Source organism: Amphibalanus amphitrite, unplaced genomic scaffold, assembly GCF_019059575.1.
Source record: "Amphibalanus amphitrite isolate SeventyFive unplaced genomic scaffold, NRLGWU_Aamphi_draft 000969F_arrow, whole genome shotgun sequence".
NCBI lineage: Eukaryota > Metazoa > Arthropoda > Thecostraca > Balanomorpha > Balanidae > Amphibalanus > Amphibalanus amphitrite.
This window is the reverse complement of record NW_024882463.1, coordinates 191,992-206,545: the sequence shown is the minus strand read 5'-3', so window position 1 is coordinate 206,545 and position 14,554 is coordinate 191,992. Positions and strand designations below refer to the sequence as shown.

At 52.8% G+C, this 14,554-nt stretch overlaps 1 protein-coding gene across 1 annotated transcript in view; it reads left to right on the top strand.

Moving 5' to 3' along the window:
- The window catches only part of LOC122368702 (secreted frizzled-related protein 5-like), a 39,308-nt gene extending 25,984 nt beyond the window's left edge, over positions 1-13,324 (top strand). The window contains exons 2-6 of the mRNA XM_043342898.1: positions 6,322-6,369; positions 11,200-11,286; positions 12,020-12,270; positions 12,725-12,974; positions 13,242-13,324. Coding sequence (XP_043198833.1) covers positions 6,322-6,369; positions 11,200-11,286; positions 12,020-12,270; positions 12,725-12,974; positions 13,242-13,324 — 719 coding nt within the window. The remainder of the gene's footprint in view (positions 1-6,321; positions 6,370-11,199; positions 11,287-12,019; positions 12,271-12,724; positions 12,975-13,241) is intronic.
- Positions 13,325-14,554: the final 1,230 nt, after the last annotated feature.

Genomic DNA, 14,554 nt, shown 5'->3' with positions numbered 1-14,554 from the left:
AAACGAAGTTATTATTACTGAATGGGCCATTTATATGAAGGGTTTCAAGACTATAAGCCTCAATTAATAGTTTCATCAGTACCTAAGTGACGTTCGATTTAAGCAAGGATTTAGGCGCCCATCAAGCTGCGATCTGCATGCTAATTAGGTGAATGAAACAAGTCCATTATATTTATGAAATGCGTCGCATTAGCTTTTTCCGTTTGTGCGGTGTAACAAGTCAAGCCCGTCGACGCATCAGAAAACCATCCGAATTCCGGAATGTCCGAAAAAGTGGACGTTTAGGTATTACTCATGGTGCCAGGTTACACATAAAAGTCGTGTATTGCATGTTCGTGTGCAATTAATTATCAAATGGCGAGCGAACTCGCCCATACGTGTTCATTGTCCGGCGTGCCTCTCGTGCCGGAAGGCTGTTAGGCCGGCAGCTAAAGGAGCCGTGCTCCATCCCGCCCGGCTGGGACACGTGCCGGCCGCCAGTCTGGCCATTCCGTGGCGTGCCGGCCGCGGCAGAGTGGCCAGCTTTTCCCTCTCTTTCAGCGGCGTCTCGTGGGCTCGGCGGTTCGGCTGCGTCTTTGATGTTGCGATGCCATTATCCGGTACCGAAAAATACACGTGCGGTTGACTATAGCAATGGGTAGCACGTGCAACATGCCATTTCTCAATTAGCGTCCGAGAATGTTTGTTGCACGGCTGTCATGTTTGGCGACACCGCGTCACAACACCTTATAAATGAACCGGGCGCGCTTTTTCAACTCACGAGTTCAAGGAAACCAGAAACCGTACTGTAAGTGAGGGCAATATCAGATTAGTGATGAGGTATGAGAACAATGAGTTTAGCGCGTGCCACCTGGCACAAAGCGCCGATAGCCTGTGGTCTCGAAAGGACACCTTGAAATTCCATGTTGACCGTGTGCGCGGTCTTCAGGAAAATGCAACAAGTCCTCTAAAACATGACTAATATTACAACATCCGTTCATCGTATCCGTTTTTTCTTCTCTTTAACCCTCGTTCGTATTGGTGTTTTGCCAGCCGCGAACGTAGCTGGGGGGGGGGGGGGGCAGGGAGGGTATTTTGGACCCCCCTTGCCTTTCGGCCCCTGATCGAGCTAGAGCTTTGCGGAAAAAACGAACGTGCTGCCCGTGACGATAGGAGGTAATACCCAACTTTAAGGTCTTTGGTCATTGATTGACCTTCCAGGTCAGGTCAACGACCCGAAAGCGGGAAAATCGGGACCTGTTAGAACGTCGTGACGTGTGGCTGCTAAGGGGTTTTTCGGGATGCTGATCACGAATATCATGTTAGTTTTGATCGCAGATGATGTCTTCATGCATTTAGGTAAGGTCGGGTCAGGTCTGGTCAACCAGTAGGATTCCTGCCGGGTATTCATAGTAGGTGTCAACCACCGCTGACACCTTCGTAACATGTCACGAAGGCACAAGAACTACTTCGTAAATGCTCAAATGGCTGCCAAATTCAAAATAAGCTCCAAAAGCTAGCCAAGAAACCTATAAAACTCGAAAAACAAGGTCATCAAAGGTCACTGGTCAATGACCTGACCTTAACGTGACCTTGACACCCACCATAATGCATGGGATGAACATCATTCCACATGTTTGAACGCTAAAAAACACAAAAAGACTGCAAACGCGCGGATAATCTGAGCCGACATACGCCGAATCGCGATTCCGGCAAAACATGGTCTCGAGAAATAGGTCAAAGGTCCTTTGGGTCAGGGTCATGAACTTTTCAGGATATGTGTTAAATTGGATAAATTGCTGGTACTGAAGTTTTCGTCGCAATCGGCTGCCTTTTTCGCGAGCTATTCGCGAAAAACCGAGAGGTCGACCCCTAAAGTGCAAGGGCTATTTTAATTATATTTTATTATTCCGCACCGAGTTTGAAATCACAGCCTGCGTCAGCGTACAAAAGCAGCGTTTATTTATAATTGTTCTCGAAGGTCGTAGACGTACCGTCAGGGCAATGTAAAGATTGTGGTGGCGCATCACGCAGGCCATTTTGGGGTCTAATTAAACGGTAGGGCACGACACATGATGCACAAATGCATCATACCACTGCCGGTTGACTTACGACCTCTGCAATTCATTTATGTCAATTTTAAAAGGCTCAGTTTGAAGCATGGGAGAATGCTGGAAAGTTCTCGAAAATATTTTGAATGGACCTATCCCGGACTATGAAAAGTAACTATGTTCTTAAAGATTCGACTGCATTGTCTGTTACAACGAGGTATAGTGATTTAATTCAGGCTAAAATGTCCAGGAACGTATCTGATAATGAGCAAGGTAAACCGAAAAAAAACAATAATAAAGACATCGTTTACCTTACGTCTGCTTTAGCCCTCGCCGGCCGAGGGGGGGGGGGGGCGGGTGCCGCCCCCCCCATAGGGTTTTTTTCGCGATAGCTCCGAACACGCTGGCGATAGAGAGCTGAAACTTGGCATACCTGACCTTTGATCCAAGCCGCATCTTTTGACACCAACCGCATTTTTGGGTCAGGTCAGGTCACTGACCTATGACGTCATAAGTGAACCTCTGCACGGTCTTCAGATGTCGCAACTTCGCAACGCCCTCACTGCCAGAGGAGATGTCACAGGGAAATGAAACTTGCAGGATCTAGTATCCATTATGAGTCTCACAACTTGTATATCTCGGATTTTTCCTGAAGGTCATATGAGGTCAGGTCATTTTCGTGACCTCACCATTATAAGTCAATGGGGAAAAATGAAAACTGCTATTCTGGCGCCGGGAACGATCTCCAACTATCTCAAGCACACAGGATCGTGATTTGATGCACTCCTTGCAAGGTTAGATGCGTCACTTTTGCAATGTTGACCTTCCGTGACGTCATTTATGACGTCATCAAGGTCATATTAGTTTTTCTTCAATAACTCCCGACCAAATTGAGCTAGCGAGTCGAGAAAGCCACCAATGGACTCAGGAAGACCTGCCGAATCGAATGATATGCGACATGACCTCTTTCGACCAACTTCGTGACCTGGGGGTGCTGACCTGACCTTGACCTGAGGTCAACACCCTAAGTTGACCTGACCCGAACAAAAAGTATATCATTCTACGCGCCTGAGCGAGGCGAACACGATGCTGCCAAAATCGCGGCTCTGTGGCCGTTTTTTGCGAAGTTATTCACCAAAAACTGAACCGTACCCTGGGGCACTTGACCTGACCTCAGAGGTCACCGGTTGACCTAGGACCTTAAAATCGGGTACAAATCTCTGCGTCTCGTAACGACGCACACGCTCGTTTTTTCCGCGATGCGCTAGCTCCACCAGGGGCGAAACGGCGAGGGGGGGGGTCGTACCCGCCCCCCCCCCCTCGGCCGGCGCGTATGTAGAAAACCAATAGGTCCGGCGAGGGTTAGGCTTGTGTGCCCACCGCTGCACAGTGTGGCCGAACACCAGTTTAGCGCGAATTTAATCCCAGCGCTGCTCGGATCCACTGAAAATGGTTCTCTGGTTCCAAAACTGACACTTATCCCTCGCCGGACTTATTGGTTTTCAAAATACGCGCCGGCCGAAGGGGGGGGGGGGGTTGGTACGACCCCCGTCGCTGTTTCGCCCCTGATGGAGCTAGAGCCCCGCGGAAAAAACGAGCGTGTGTGCCGTTACGAGACGCAGCGACTGGTATCCGATTTTAAGGTCTTAGGCCAACCTGTGACCTCTGAGGTCAGGTCAAGTGACCCAGGCGCGGATTCATTTTTTATTAATAACTTCGCGAAAAAATGCCGCAGAGCCGCAATTTTGGTATCATCATGTTCACCTCACTCAGGCGCGTCGAATGGTATACTTTTTGTTCGGCTGAAGTTAACTTAAGGTGTTGACCGTGGGTCAAGGTCAGGTCAGAGTCCTCCAGATCACGAAATTGGTTGAAGGAGGTCATGTTGCATATCATTCGATTCAGCAAGTCTTCCTGAGTCCATTGGTGGCTTTCTCGACTCGCTAGCTCAATTTAATCGAGAGTTATTGACGAAAAACTCTTATTACCCTAGTGACGTCACGTAAGACCAACAATGCATAGGTGAAGCATCGGACCTTGCAAGGAGTGCATGAAATCACGATTTCGTGTGCTTGAGATAGTTTATTAGGCTGGAGCCTGTCCGGCCGCGCCGCCCCCGACCTTGGTCAGGTCACATAGGGCGGCCGACTAGACATGTTCAAAGCTGAGTTGACGGCAAATAGGCAAAAACTGGCAGCTGAAACTTGCTCGCTTATGTTCAGAAAGGTGCGGAGAGTTCAGCCATGCCCTATTCGTCATATCCATTTTTATCCATTTTGACATTTTTCAACTTCTTTATTAAATACTATCGTGAGAACGATACACATGCAGGGCTCTTGTTCTAACTCATTAAACTCAAAAACCATTCATTGAAAAGCTACCATGATAGCAGAAACAGCTTCATCATGAATTGTGCTATCCGGTGATATGCTATTTTCTCATATATCTTCTCGAAACTTCCGTAAAATTTACGTTGAAAACTGGACATATTTATCAGTACCATAGCCCGATTTTAGGAACCGGAGCGTGGGTCTACTTTCGGCAGGGATATAAGTCCTCAAATGGTAAAGTGGCTTAAAAATAAGGTTCTATCAGATAACTTCAGACAATTTCCTACCCACTGATAGGTATAAATAACAGTTTCTCAAAAGTCGGGTTTTTGATTAAATTCGCGCTAATCTGGTATTCGGCAAGACCGTGCGCTGGTCAAAACTAAAAGGCACAATATCGCACGGCATTGGCATTGTAAGAGCGATAACAAACTTATCAAATTAATCTCCTTAGAGAATACTACGAATTGAATTAAAACTGCACGTCAAAGCCGTTTTTATGAAGTGTTGAGGGCCAAGATCACATTGCAACTAGACATGGGAGCACATGTGTTGCATCAGGCTTTTGCTTGACTTGCAACGTCCTAACCCCAGCGACGGAAAACGATGCGAGTCATTTCCGCTCATTGTGTCGCTCAGACATGCCGAAGAGCAATGCTGCACGGTGGCGGATTAAAACGGCAGAAACTGGAAGATGTAACAAACTGCTGGTGGTCGCAGGTCTTGGTCGCAGGTGGCCGGCCATCACGCTGTGGTTGTGACTTTGTAACCGATGGCCAGGCCACTTTGCCAGGCAACCTACAGACAAGAGAGGAAATATGATCAGATTGAACTGCATCTCCCGTCTGTCTAATGGCCCATTAAAGATGCCAGAAACGCTTTGGCATTGGTTACCGCTGTTTGAGTTCTTAACCTAGGATATTAGAAAGCAAACAAATGATTGAAGTCTGAGAGAGGCCCGAGGCCGTTTATACAACGAGAGGCAGCCTGTCATTGTTATCCATGTTAGCAAACGTTTCGTTTTTCAAATAGTGGTTTCAATTATTTACCGACGCTGAAAAAATATCCCAGAATCTTTAGATTAAATCGGCGTTATGCATAGCGGTTGCATTTCAGTTTCCAAATGCTGATTCTGAATCGGCCTGGATCTGTAGGTGATCACCGAGTCGGCGTCTTTTCTGGCGGCCTTCGGAGGCGGCTGCGGCCCATTTGGGGCGGGCGGCATTAATCCTGGTGTGCAGCGGGCCGACTGCGGGCCGATTCTGAGCTCCGTGCGGCGCCATACACGGGATGGGCCGATCACAGGCGCCGATGGACGCCCAGCCGAGCCGAATTAAAGGCTATTTGGTACCATTTTTAGAGCCCATAATTTCTGGTGTTCATTATCTTAACATAACACCAGTTGGGGGATTGATATCTGAATTTCCTCACTCTTTATTTAATGTGCGGATATAATCGGATGTATAGGTAATAGGTATGCATTGGTCGCCAGTTGCAATGTAAGTAAATTGTTTTTGGTTCGTCAATCGCAAATGTCAGAGAAATGAGGAATACAGGGAAAGGGGAGACTGCAGATACACTTCTCCTTTGTGTTGGGTAGAACTGATTAACCGGCAGTTTTTACGGTTTTCCGTTTCTTGCTACCAACTACTTGCGCTTGCAATATCCTCGCATTTTTCGTTGCTATTTACCAACCAAGCGGAACCACCTTTGTATCTGAACATGTATTATACCGTTTCGGTCAGCTGCACCTATAACTTTTAACGTGCTGTGCACCGCCATGCCGCTAGCATGTATGATGCGATTTCCTTTGCAGCGCCGGGCAGAGAAACCCACCATGCCTCTGCCTGCTTGTGTGACTCCTGAATCGTCCTGGACGGGCGACTTTCTCGCTGGTCGCCTGTGGCCGGCGGCGGCCGAGCGGCCTCTGTGAGACTCAGCCCGTGTCCTGTGTATTGCAGAGAAGGTGACTCGGTGGCAGGATGACGGCGGCGGCCCGCTGGTGATCCGTAAGTGGCGAGCTGCCCGCCCTCGGCAGCGCCGCATGACCGGCCGCCGCCCACCCGGACCGCATGCTGCCCCCTCCCCGGTCTCTGTCGCTCGCTCTGTCTCTCCAGACCTGTCTCCCTCACACTGTGCTAGCTAGCGGCGCTCGAGTCTCCCGATCGGGCGCAGTCCCTGCCCGGACGGCGACCCCTCCGCGGTGTGGCCGCCTCCTCTCCCACATCCTGGCCAGATCGATAGAGCCCATTTCAGGCCGGCCTCCCTCGGGAGCCGGCGGTCTGTTCCCAGACTCCCCCGCACGGAGAGGATCGCTCGGGGCCGGCGGTCTGTCCCCAGACTCCCCCGCACGGAGAGGCTCGCTCGGGGCCGCTTCTTCTTTCTGACTGTTTGCTCTGCGGCGGTATATGAGTAGTTAGTTTGTTCGTTGGCTGGACGCCCCGGTCTGAAGGCTCGCTCATTGACGGCTGGAGGGACGTCGCCGAATATTCCGCACTCGATCGGTAGCCGGTGCTCGCTGGCAGCTTCTGGTGGCCGGCTGGTGGTAGATCTGGGTAGACTCTGCATGGCTCGGTCAGGACCCGGACGGGTACAGGCACATGGCATGGCGGCGGTGACACGAACAGCTGCCGTCGGGTGAGCACGGTCATAACTGGCTGTCTGGGACCACCGGTGGCCGACACATACGCTGACAGACGGACACAACAGATGTATCGGAAGGCTGCATGCTGCCTTGTCGAACGCCCGTCATCTGTTAGTTACTAGAAGTTGGATGGTATGGTGCATCGATGTCCATGAATTGTAGGTACTGTCTAGTTTAGCGTAGATGCCTGCTCGATGTTCGTTGCGTGTGGTTATTGTTACTATGTTACACGTTATCATGTTACATTCAGCATTGCAACATCTTGTTGCGCATTCAGGTTTACGTATTGCATTGCGTTTTTGTACTTTATTAACTTTTAGGATCTTCGTTTTATAAAAGATGTGTGCTTCGTTTTATAAAAGACGATGTAAGAAAGTCAGGTAGGTAAATGACTACATTGGTGACTTTAATTTATCACAACCAAATGTTCTCGAGACATGCTAGCATTAGATATGTAAGGCCGTAGGGTATCTTGACAGTGCACCTTTATGTGTATCTTAGCTCACAACTTACCTGCATAGTGCATTTCATTTAATTATTTCAATCGAACATTTTTTTTTTGTCCTTAAAGTAGCATACCATAAGTTCGAAAAGAGGTAGAGCGCAACCGCCTCCAAGCACATGCGTCTTCAGCACTCGCCAGGGTGATCTCTTATTTTATGTCTACGGCTATGCCGAGTGAATAATGGCTAGCGCTCTCTTTCTCATTCACCTGACAACATCTGCATATATTAAAGGCGAGGGCAGCTTGATTTATTGTCGGATACATCGAAAATAAAGATGATAGGATCATGTTTCTAGCCGAGTGATGAAAATGGGTAAATGGGTAAAAAGTTCCAACACCTCAAAAGGTAAAAAAAGAAAAGTTTTCAGCGCAGGAAGCATGCTATTTGTGTGCAATATTTAACTGGAAACGCGCACCTATTCAATCGTCCAGCCCATTGGAATAACCTTTGGTCAGGGAAGGGATGGTCCAGGTCGACCCCCGTCCGGCATAGGGGGACCGGGGGCCGGCGCGCGCCTGTCGCCCGGTGTCACGGTAGCCGGTCCGGCCCGGTGTACCGTACACCGACCGGTGTCGGACCAGCGCGCGGCGCCCTTCAACTGGTGGCGACTCGGCTCGACCGCCCGCCGCCGGCGCCGCGGACCGCGGCCGGCTCCGGTGTCAACATTTACATTCGGTCGAATTGGCATCCGATCGGCGGCCGGTCGGCGGCGGCCCTTGATCGACTCCGATGGCCGCCTTCAGAGGGCGCCGGCGCCGCCGGCCGCGCCTATCTGTACCCGCGCCCGGTACTGATTACGGCAGCGACGGCGGCATGCACGCTGCCCCTGGGGAAATTGCCTAATAAATTGTAGCCGGCTGCGACTGGCGCTGCTGTGGGGACCGTGACCTCCGCCGAGCCGCATTACTGCAGCGCGGCGCGCCTCCGCGCCTCCCGAGCCTGCCGTCCGGTGGCCTCCGTGCAGCCGGCGCGACCTGCACCGCCGCCCGATTAGCATGACAGAGGCGGCGCGGCGGCGGCTCTATGCCCGCCGCTCGTCTCCTACCTCTGCGGTACGGCACTGCTTCTGGGGTATACGGATATGGACAGATATGGTTATGGGGTATTGGTGAGGAACGGTGGCGAATTGGCGCCTGGCGGGTCCCTGCATTGGTTTTATCTGTATCGGCTAGCATCTACAGGGCCTGGTCACAATAGGTACTGAATATTGTGCTGAGTACCCGTACAGCCCACCGCTAAAGTAATGTAGGGTTTTACCAATCTCAACTGTTGGCTTTGACTGGCGATTGTTTAATGCGGAGTGATCCAAAAGAAGATGTCAATAATAGCTAAAGTTGCAGCTGCAAGGGTGACGATACATATAAGCTACATTCAAAGTTTAATTGTAGTCTGGTAAATCGTTCCTAAGCTTCAGAAGCAGAACATACCCATGACTGAAACCCCACATTACTTCTGCTGTGGACTGTACCTACCTATATTGTTGCCATGGTATGGTGGTCCGGTTCATGAGGAGCTGGATTTAAATGCCTACTTGTATCCGTCGGACAGTCGGAGAGTTTGGCATTTTCACTTGTTTCATTCTTTCTCAATATCTTACATCTTTTAAAAGTTAAGATATTCCATCCATGCACTATGCGATTGTGTCGTCACCTCAATATCAAGCTTCAGCATCACATAGGAAAGACACATGAAGGCCATATAAACGGACAACGGCTCACACTGTCTTATCGGACCGGGGAGCGTAGCTTAGGGCAGCTGGCGTGAAGCACCCACTATATTTCTCAATTGTTTTTTCTTCCTGATGTAGTTGAAACCCTTGTGTGTCCCAAAAAGCACTGCAGAATTAATGAAAACAGTCCACTGCAACTTGCGGCCCTCTTTTCTCAGCCCGGGGCTGTCGGCCGGGGATTTTGTGCATTGCGGTACAGCATACCCACAGGCGCTACAGCTACTGCCATCTAGCGGCAGCAATATAACACTCCCTGGCCGAGGCGCGGCGGGCCATTTCCGCTCTTTGAGGATTTCTCACAATTGCTTACGACTTGATTGCGATACTCGATAAAAGCAAGTCTAGTTATTAACATCCTGACTATTCATTAAAGGGACCCTCCCACCTTCAAAAAAGTTAATGAATTGGCATGAAAGTGATGTCGCTCGGTTCAGAAAGAGCGAAAACGAATATCTACCAAATTTCACCGAAAAATATTCACCGGTTTTCAAGATATTAGACTTTTACTTTTGTTTACTTTTTTGGGATCTCCGCTGTTTCTAGCGACTTTATTTTAGAAGTGCGGCGTTTGCGGCAGATGTTGCGCGCAAATAGCATATACCACCGCGTGCTACAAAACGTTTTAGTCAAACATTAAAAAATCGTTAGATATTTGCGCTGACGTCACACATTCAGAGGGGTATTCCTAAGCATTAGCCCCTCTGAATCAAAATGCTGCAATTTTGAAATTCAATATTTCCGATTTAAGGAATTTCTCGATGTTGTGAGTGCCGAAACCGGTAATTGTGAGCCAGGGACCCCATTTTGGCTATCTCAACTCAAATCTAATGTTAAGGTGGGAGGGTCCCTTTAAGTCCAGATGTAGGAAATCCTGTTCTTTTGGGCTCGCCTCCATGCTATGAGGCGCGTTCTTATTTGAAACATTTGCGGTAGTTTATCATTTCGCATTGCTGTCGAAAATAAAAAAAGGAAGAACGGTAATGAAGATAGCTGAATGAATTGATCATCCCTGGAAATATGTGAGTGGAAAATTGCCGACTTCAGGAAAAATAATAATAAATCAATGCTGTGCGAAATGCTGTGCGAACTGCGAAGAAATCTTAACATTACAATTTTTCTCTTCATCCTTTCATGCCTATGGCTCTCGAAATTAAAGAGTCTATCGTGCTCTTATTAGATTAGTGTTAAATGTCCAAATGAAATTAATCGCTACTAAAAATTGCAAAGAGATGGACGATATTGCTGCCTGTCCAGCCGTAGATCTGTTTTCCCCTGTGAGCTACAGCCCGGTCTCGGCCCGGATAAAGAAACGAACGGCCGACCCGCCCGGTTAGTATTCATGTATGCATTCAAATGGCTTCCTTCCAGCGAAGTGGCGGCGTCAGCCCCGCGACAGCTGTCTCATGGCATCCGTGTGGCGGGGACAGGACAGTGGCATCTGTCCCCACATGGCGCGGTCCGCACCGCCCCGACGTCGGCCACACATCTGATCAGAGCGGCCCTAACAGATAGACTCAGCGCGCCAGCGATCCACAGCGAGACGGCGGCGCCGGTGCGCCGGGTCACAGCGGCCGCTGCGGCCTCCCACACCCCGACACCGGCCAACACCTCCCCATATACACTGACACCGGGTACCGGGTCACAGCGGCCGCTGCGGCTCCCACACCCCGACACCGGCTTACTCCTCCCCATATACACTGACACCGGGTACCGGGTCACAGCGGCCACTGCGGCCTCCCACACCCTGATACCGACCAACTCCTCCCATACACTGACACCGGGACTGACACCGGGCCTGGCCGCGCCTCGCCCGTCCCGACCGTGACGAGTTGTGAGGCTCGTATCACCGGCCGGCGCCGCCTGCGATGTAATCTCCCGGCTCGGCGAGCCGGCCGGCCCCGCCGCCCTCACCTCACAGCTGAACGGTGCTGGCGTGACCGCGGCTCTTTGCCTGTTGCAGAGGAGCCGCCGTCGGAGGCATGCAACGCGTGCAACCAGCCAGAGACCAAGGAGAACATGCTCGACCACTTCTGCCGCTCGGACGTAGGTAAGCCGGCCGGCGAGATCAGACGCGGGACGTGTGCGGACACCGGCGGCGGCCGGCGCTGATGTGGGCGGAGGCGTGCTCACACGAGCCCGCCGTCTTTGAAGGGGTCCTTATCAGCATTCCGGGGGCTGGTTAACTCGATCGAAAGTTCACTCGGCTCGGCTCCTTTCAACTTAATTCGATAGTCAGATAGGTGGCAAAGTGTCGGTCCCCGTTCCGGGAGCTGACAGCCGTGTGCAGGACTGGATGTTTCAGCGGTGACCGTCAGGGTGTTCAATAAATCCCCCCCCCCTCACCTGGTGACGTGCCGGGACGGGCTTATCGCACATCACTCTAAACAGAGTGAGCGCCATTCCTAACAAACCGAATAAGAAGTCATGCATAAGCGGATCTTAGCCGCCCACGAAATGGTCCGTCAGAATGGAATTCACTTTGAATATGCATTGTCACGGTTGAGACGAATGTGCAGTGAAAGAGATTCTTGTCTGGAAATCTTGCCGGTTATAGATGTTGGCTCATTTTCACCTTGTTTACTTTGGCCGCCGGCCACATGGAAGATGAGCAGTGAGCACACACTATCTCCTACAGCGCCTACCAGAACATATTGATGGTTTTCTGAATGCAGTCCATTCTGACGATCTGTGTAGTGTCGCCGCGGAACACTACGAGCTGAGCTGAGCCGACTCCGCTGGCCCCACCACCTCCCGCTGACCTCCCGCCTCTCCTCGCCCAGCGGTGCGGACCCGGTTCCGCCGGGTGCGGCCCGACCGCATCCTGGCCGGCAAGGCGCGCTTCTTCAAGCCGCAGCTGTCGGCTGTGAACCGGACGGAGCGCCGCAGCCTGCGGCGGCCCGTGTTCCGCTGGACGCACGACTCGGCCTGCTGCCCGCAGCTGCAGGAGCGGCGCACCAAGTACCTGGTGATGGCGCGCAGCGAGGGCGACCAGCTGGTGCCCACCTTCATCACCCCTTGGAAAAAGACGCCGGTGAGTGACCGGTGTGTGCTCGAAGGGCCGCCGGACAGGATGTTGGTGTAACGGTGATGCTAAGTACTGAATAGTCGATGAACGTGTGGCATGTGTGTCGGTTCTCGTTGTCTCACTGTTTTGTTTGTGAAAACTGAGAACGAGTTAGTTGAAGACTCACTCCAATCCGGACCACTTGACTTTGCATGGCGACCATGTTGAATGCGGCCCATCCCATGCATGTAGCTGAATGTATCTCCGGCAGATATGGGTCGGTGTGTGACGTCAGCCCTGTTCGTGTCGGGCGCCCTGTCAACTGATGTCAGTGACGTGCCGGCCGGTCGGCCTGTCCTGTATAATGTGCCGCTCTGACCGGCCCGGGGAGGTGGGCACACGGTGTCAGCAGGTGTCGGACCCTGTCAGCGGACATCCGGCGTGTCTGACAGCGGTGCCCGGCGTCTCCGGCGTGTTACAGGTGTTCCGGCAGGTGCGGCGTCTGCTGCGGAACCTGGACTGCTCCGACCAGCGGGCCATCCGGCAGGCCATGCTGCCGGCGGCCGCCTCCGGTCCGCCGCCCACCGGCCGGCCGGGCCCCCGCCGGCCGCGGCCCGGCGGTCGGCCCAGGCCGGCCGGCGGCCGCGGCAGGCCCAGAGGCCGGGCCCGGCCGGGCCGCGTCAGGCCCACCGGCGCTCCCGGCGACCCGGCCCCGTCCCGCGGCGGCGCCGGTAACAAACAGAGGCCCCGCGGCCGCGGCAGGAAGCGGGCGCGCACCGGAGCCAGGCGCCGCGGCCGGGGCCGGGCGCGCGGCGCCGCAGGCCGGCGGCGGCACCGACAGCAGCGGCGCCGGCGGCCGGGCGGCCGGCGTCGGACCACAGCGGCCCCCGCCACCACCGTCAGTCCGACCCTGCCGACACAGTGAGCGGCACAGTGCACCGACCAGCGGGCGCAGCCGCGGCCGGCGGAGCGCCGCCTCCTGTGTGCCGTGCGGTCAGAGGCCGGTAACCGAGCCCGCCGGGCCACGGCCCAGTTCTCAGCGCGCGGCCCGGCTGCGGTGTGCGTGCGTGTGCCGCAGTGACACGGCTACCAGGGACAGAGACAGAGCTTGACGCCGCGTGTCGCAGCCGCCAGGGAAGTGACTGTGGCGGCGGACCGCTGGTATTGTAGAGCTGCCGGGGAGGAGCGGAGCGCGCTGACACCCTGTCCAGGACCGGCGCCGGCGCGGCGGGCACCCCAGAGCTGTGATACGCCGCGTGAGCTGCTGCCCGGAGCCGGAGCCGGAGCCGCCCGGACTGTGCTCGGAGCCGGAGCCGCAGTCGCAGCTGATGACATTCAGATCTGCCGCCGGGGCTGTCCACAGAGTCTGAGCTGCACTGGGGGTGGTGGACAGAGCCGCACCACCGACCCTCGTCCCGTCACGGCGAGTGTCCATCCAGCTCTGGCTAGAACTCACTGTGTGAAGGAGGGCTCGGACAGGCTGCTCTGATCCCTCGCGCAGCTCCAGCCCAGTCACCAAAGGTGCAACAGGCGACCTTTCATTAGGCGGGGCGATACAGCTGTGTTAAACGTCGGCGCATGGATGTGTGAGTGTTTAATGTCGAAACAGATGGCCCCTTTGTGTTTCGTCAAGAGATTGTGTATGTCTAAGTTATGAGTTAATGATTGTGAGTGTGTTTCTGAAGTGTTTGCTCCTTTCATTGTTACATCTGCAGTCTCTATGTATGAGGAATGAGGATGGTATTATGTAGCTAGATTCATGTGCCAAAACTTAGTGTCCGGTTATACAAGAACCTTATTCGATTCGGCAACTTAACTTCGACGAGAGAAACGTTCTTGGGACGTTTTCAGCAGCTATAGTAGTGTGTTACGATATCATGCATGTACTTATGTGTCATGTAATATAGATCTTCTCATCTTTCCATTGATACTGTTCTGGTTGGTGGGCTCCGCCCGGTATGGTATGAGTGAATTGGTCGGAAATGGATAAATCCTGGCTCGGTGACACAATCATGACACACGGTGAAAGTGGGTTATTAAATGACAAGGAACTTCAATATAACGATCACATGAAAACTGACACAAAAATCAGGCTAGTAGGGCAGATCAGCACCCCAGTCGAAATGGTGGCGCGGTTGGCAGGGCGTTGGTTCAGGGTTCGAGAGGACCCAGGTTCGATCCCCGGTGCCGCCCGGCCCCCAGACCGGCATACCCAGTTACGTTACCAGGAGTGAAGTGGGGTTTTACTGCAGCCGTAACCTGAAAATTGAGGATGAGCCCTCCGATAGATATTGGGCATAAAGAAGATAAA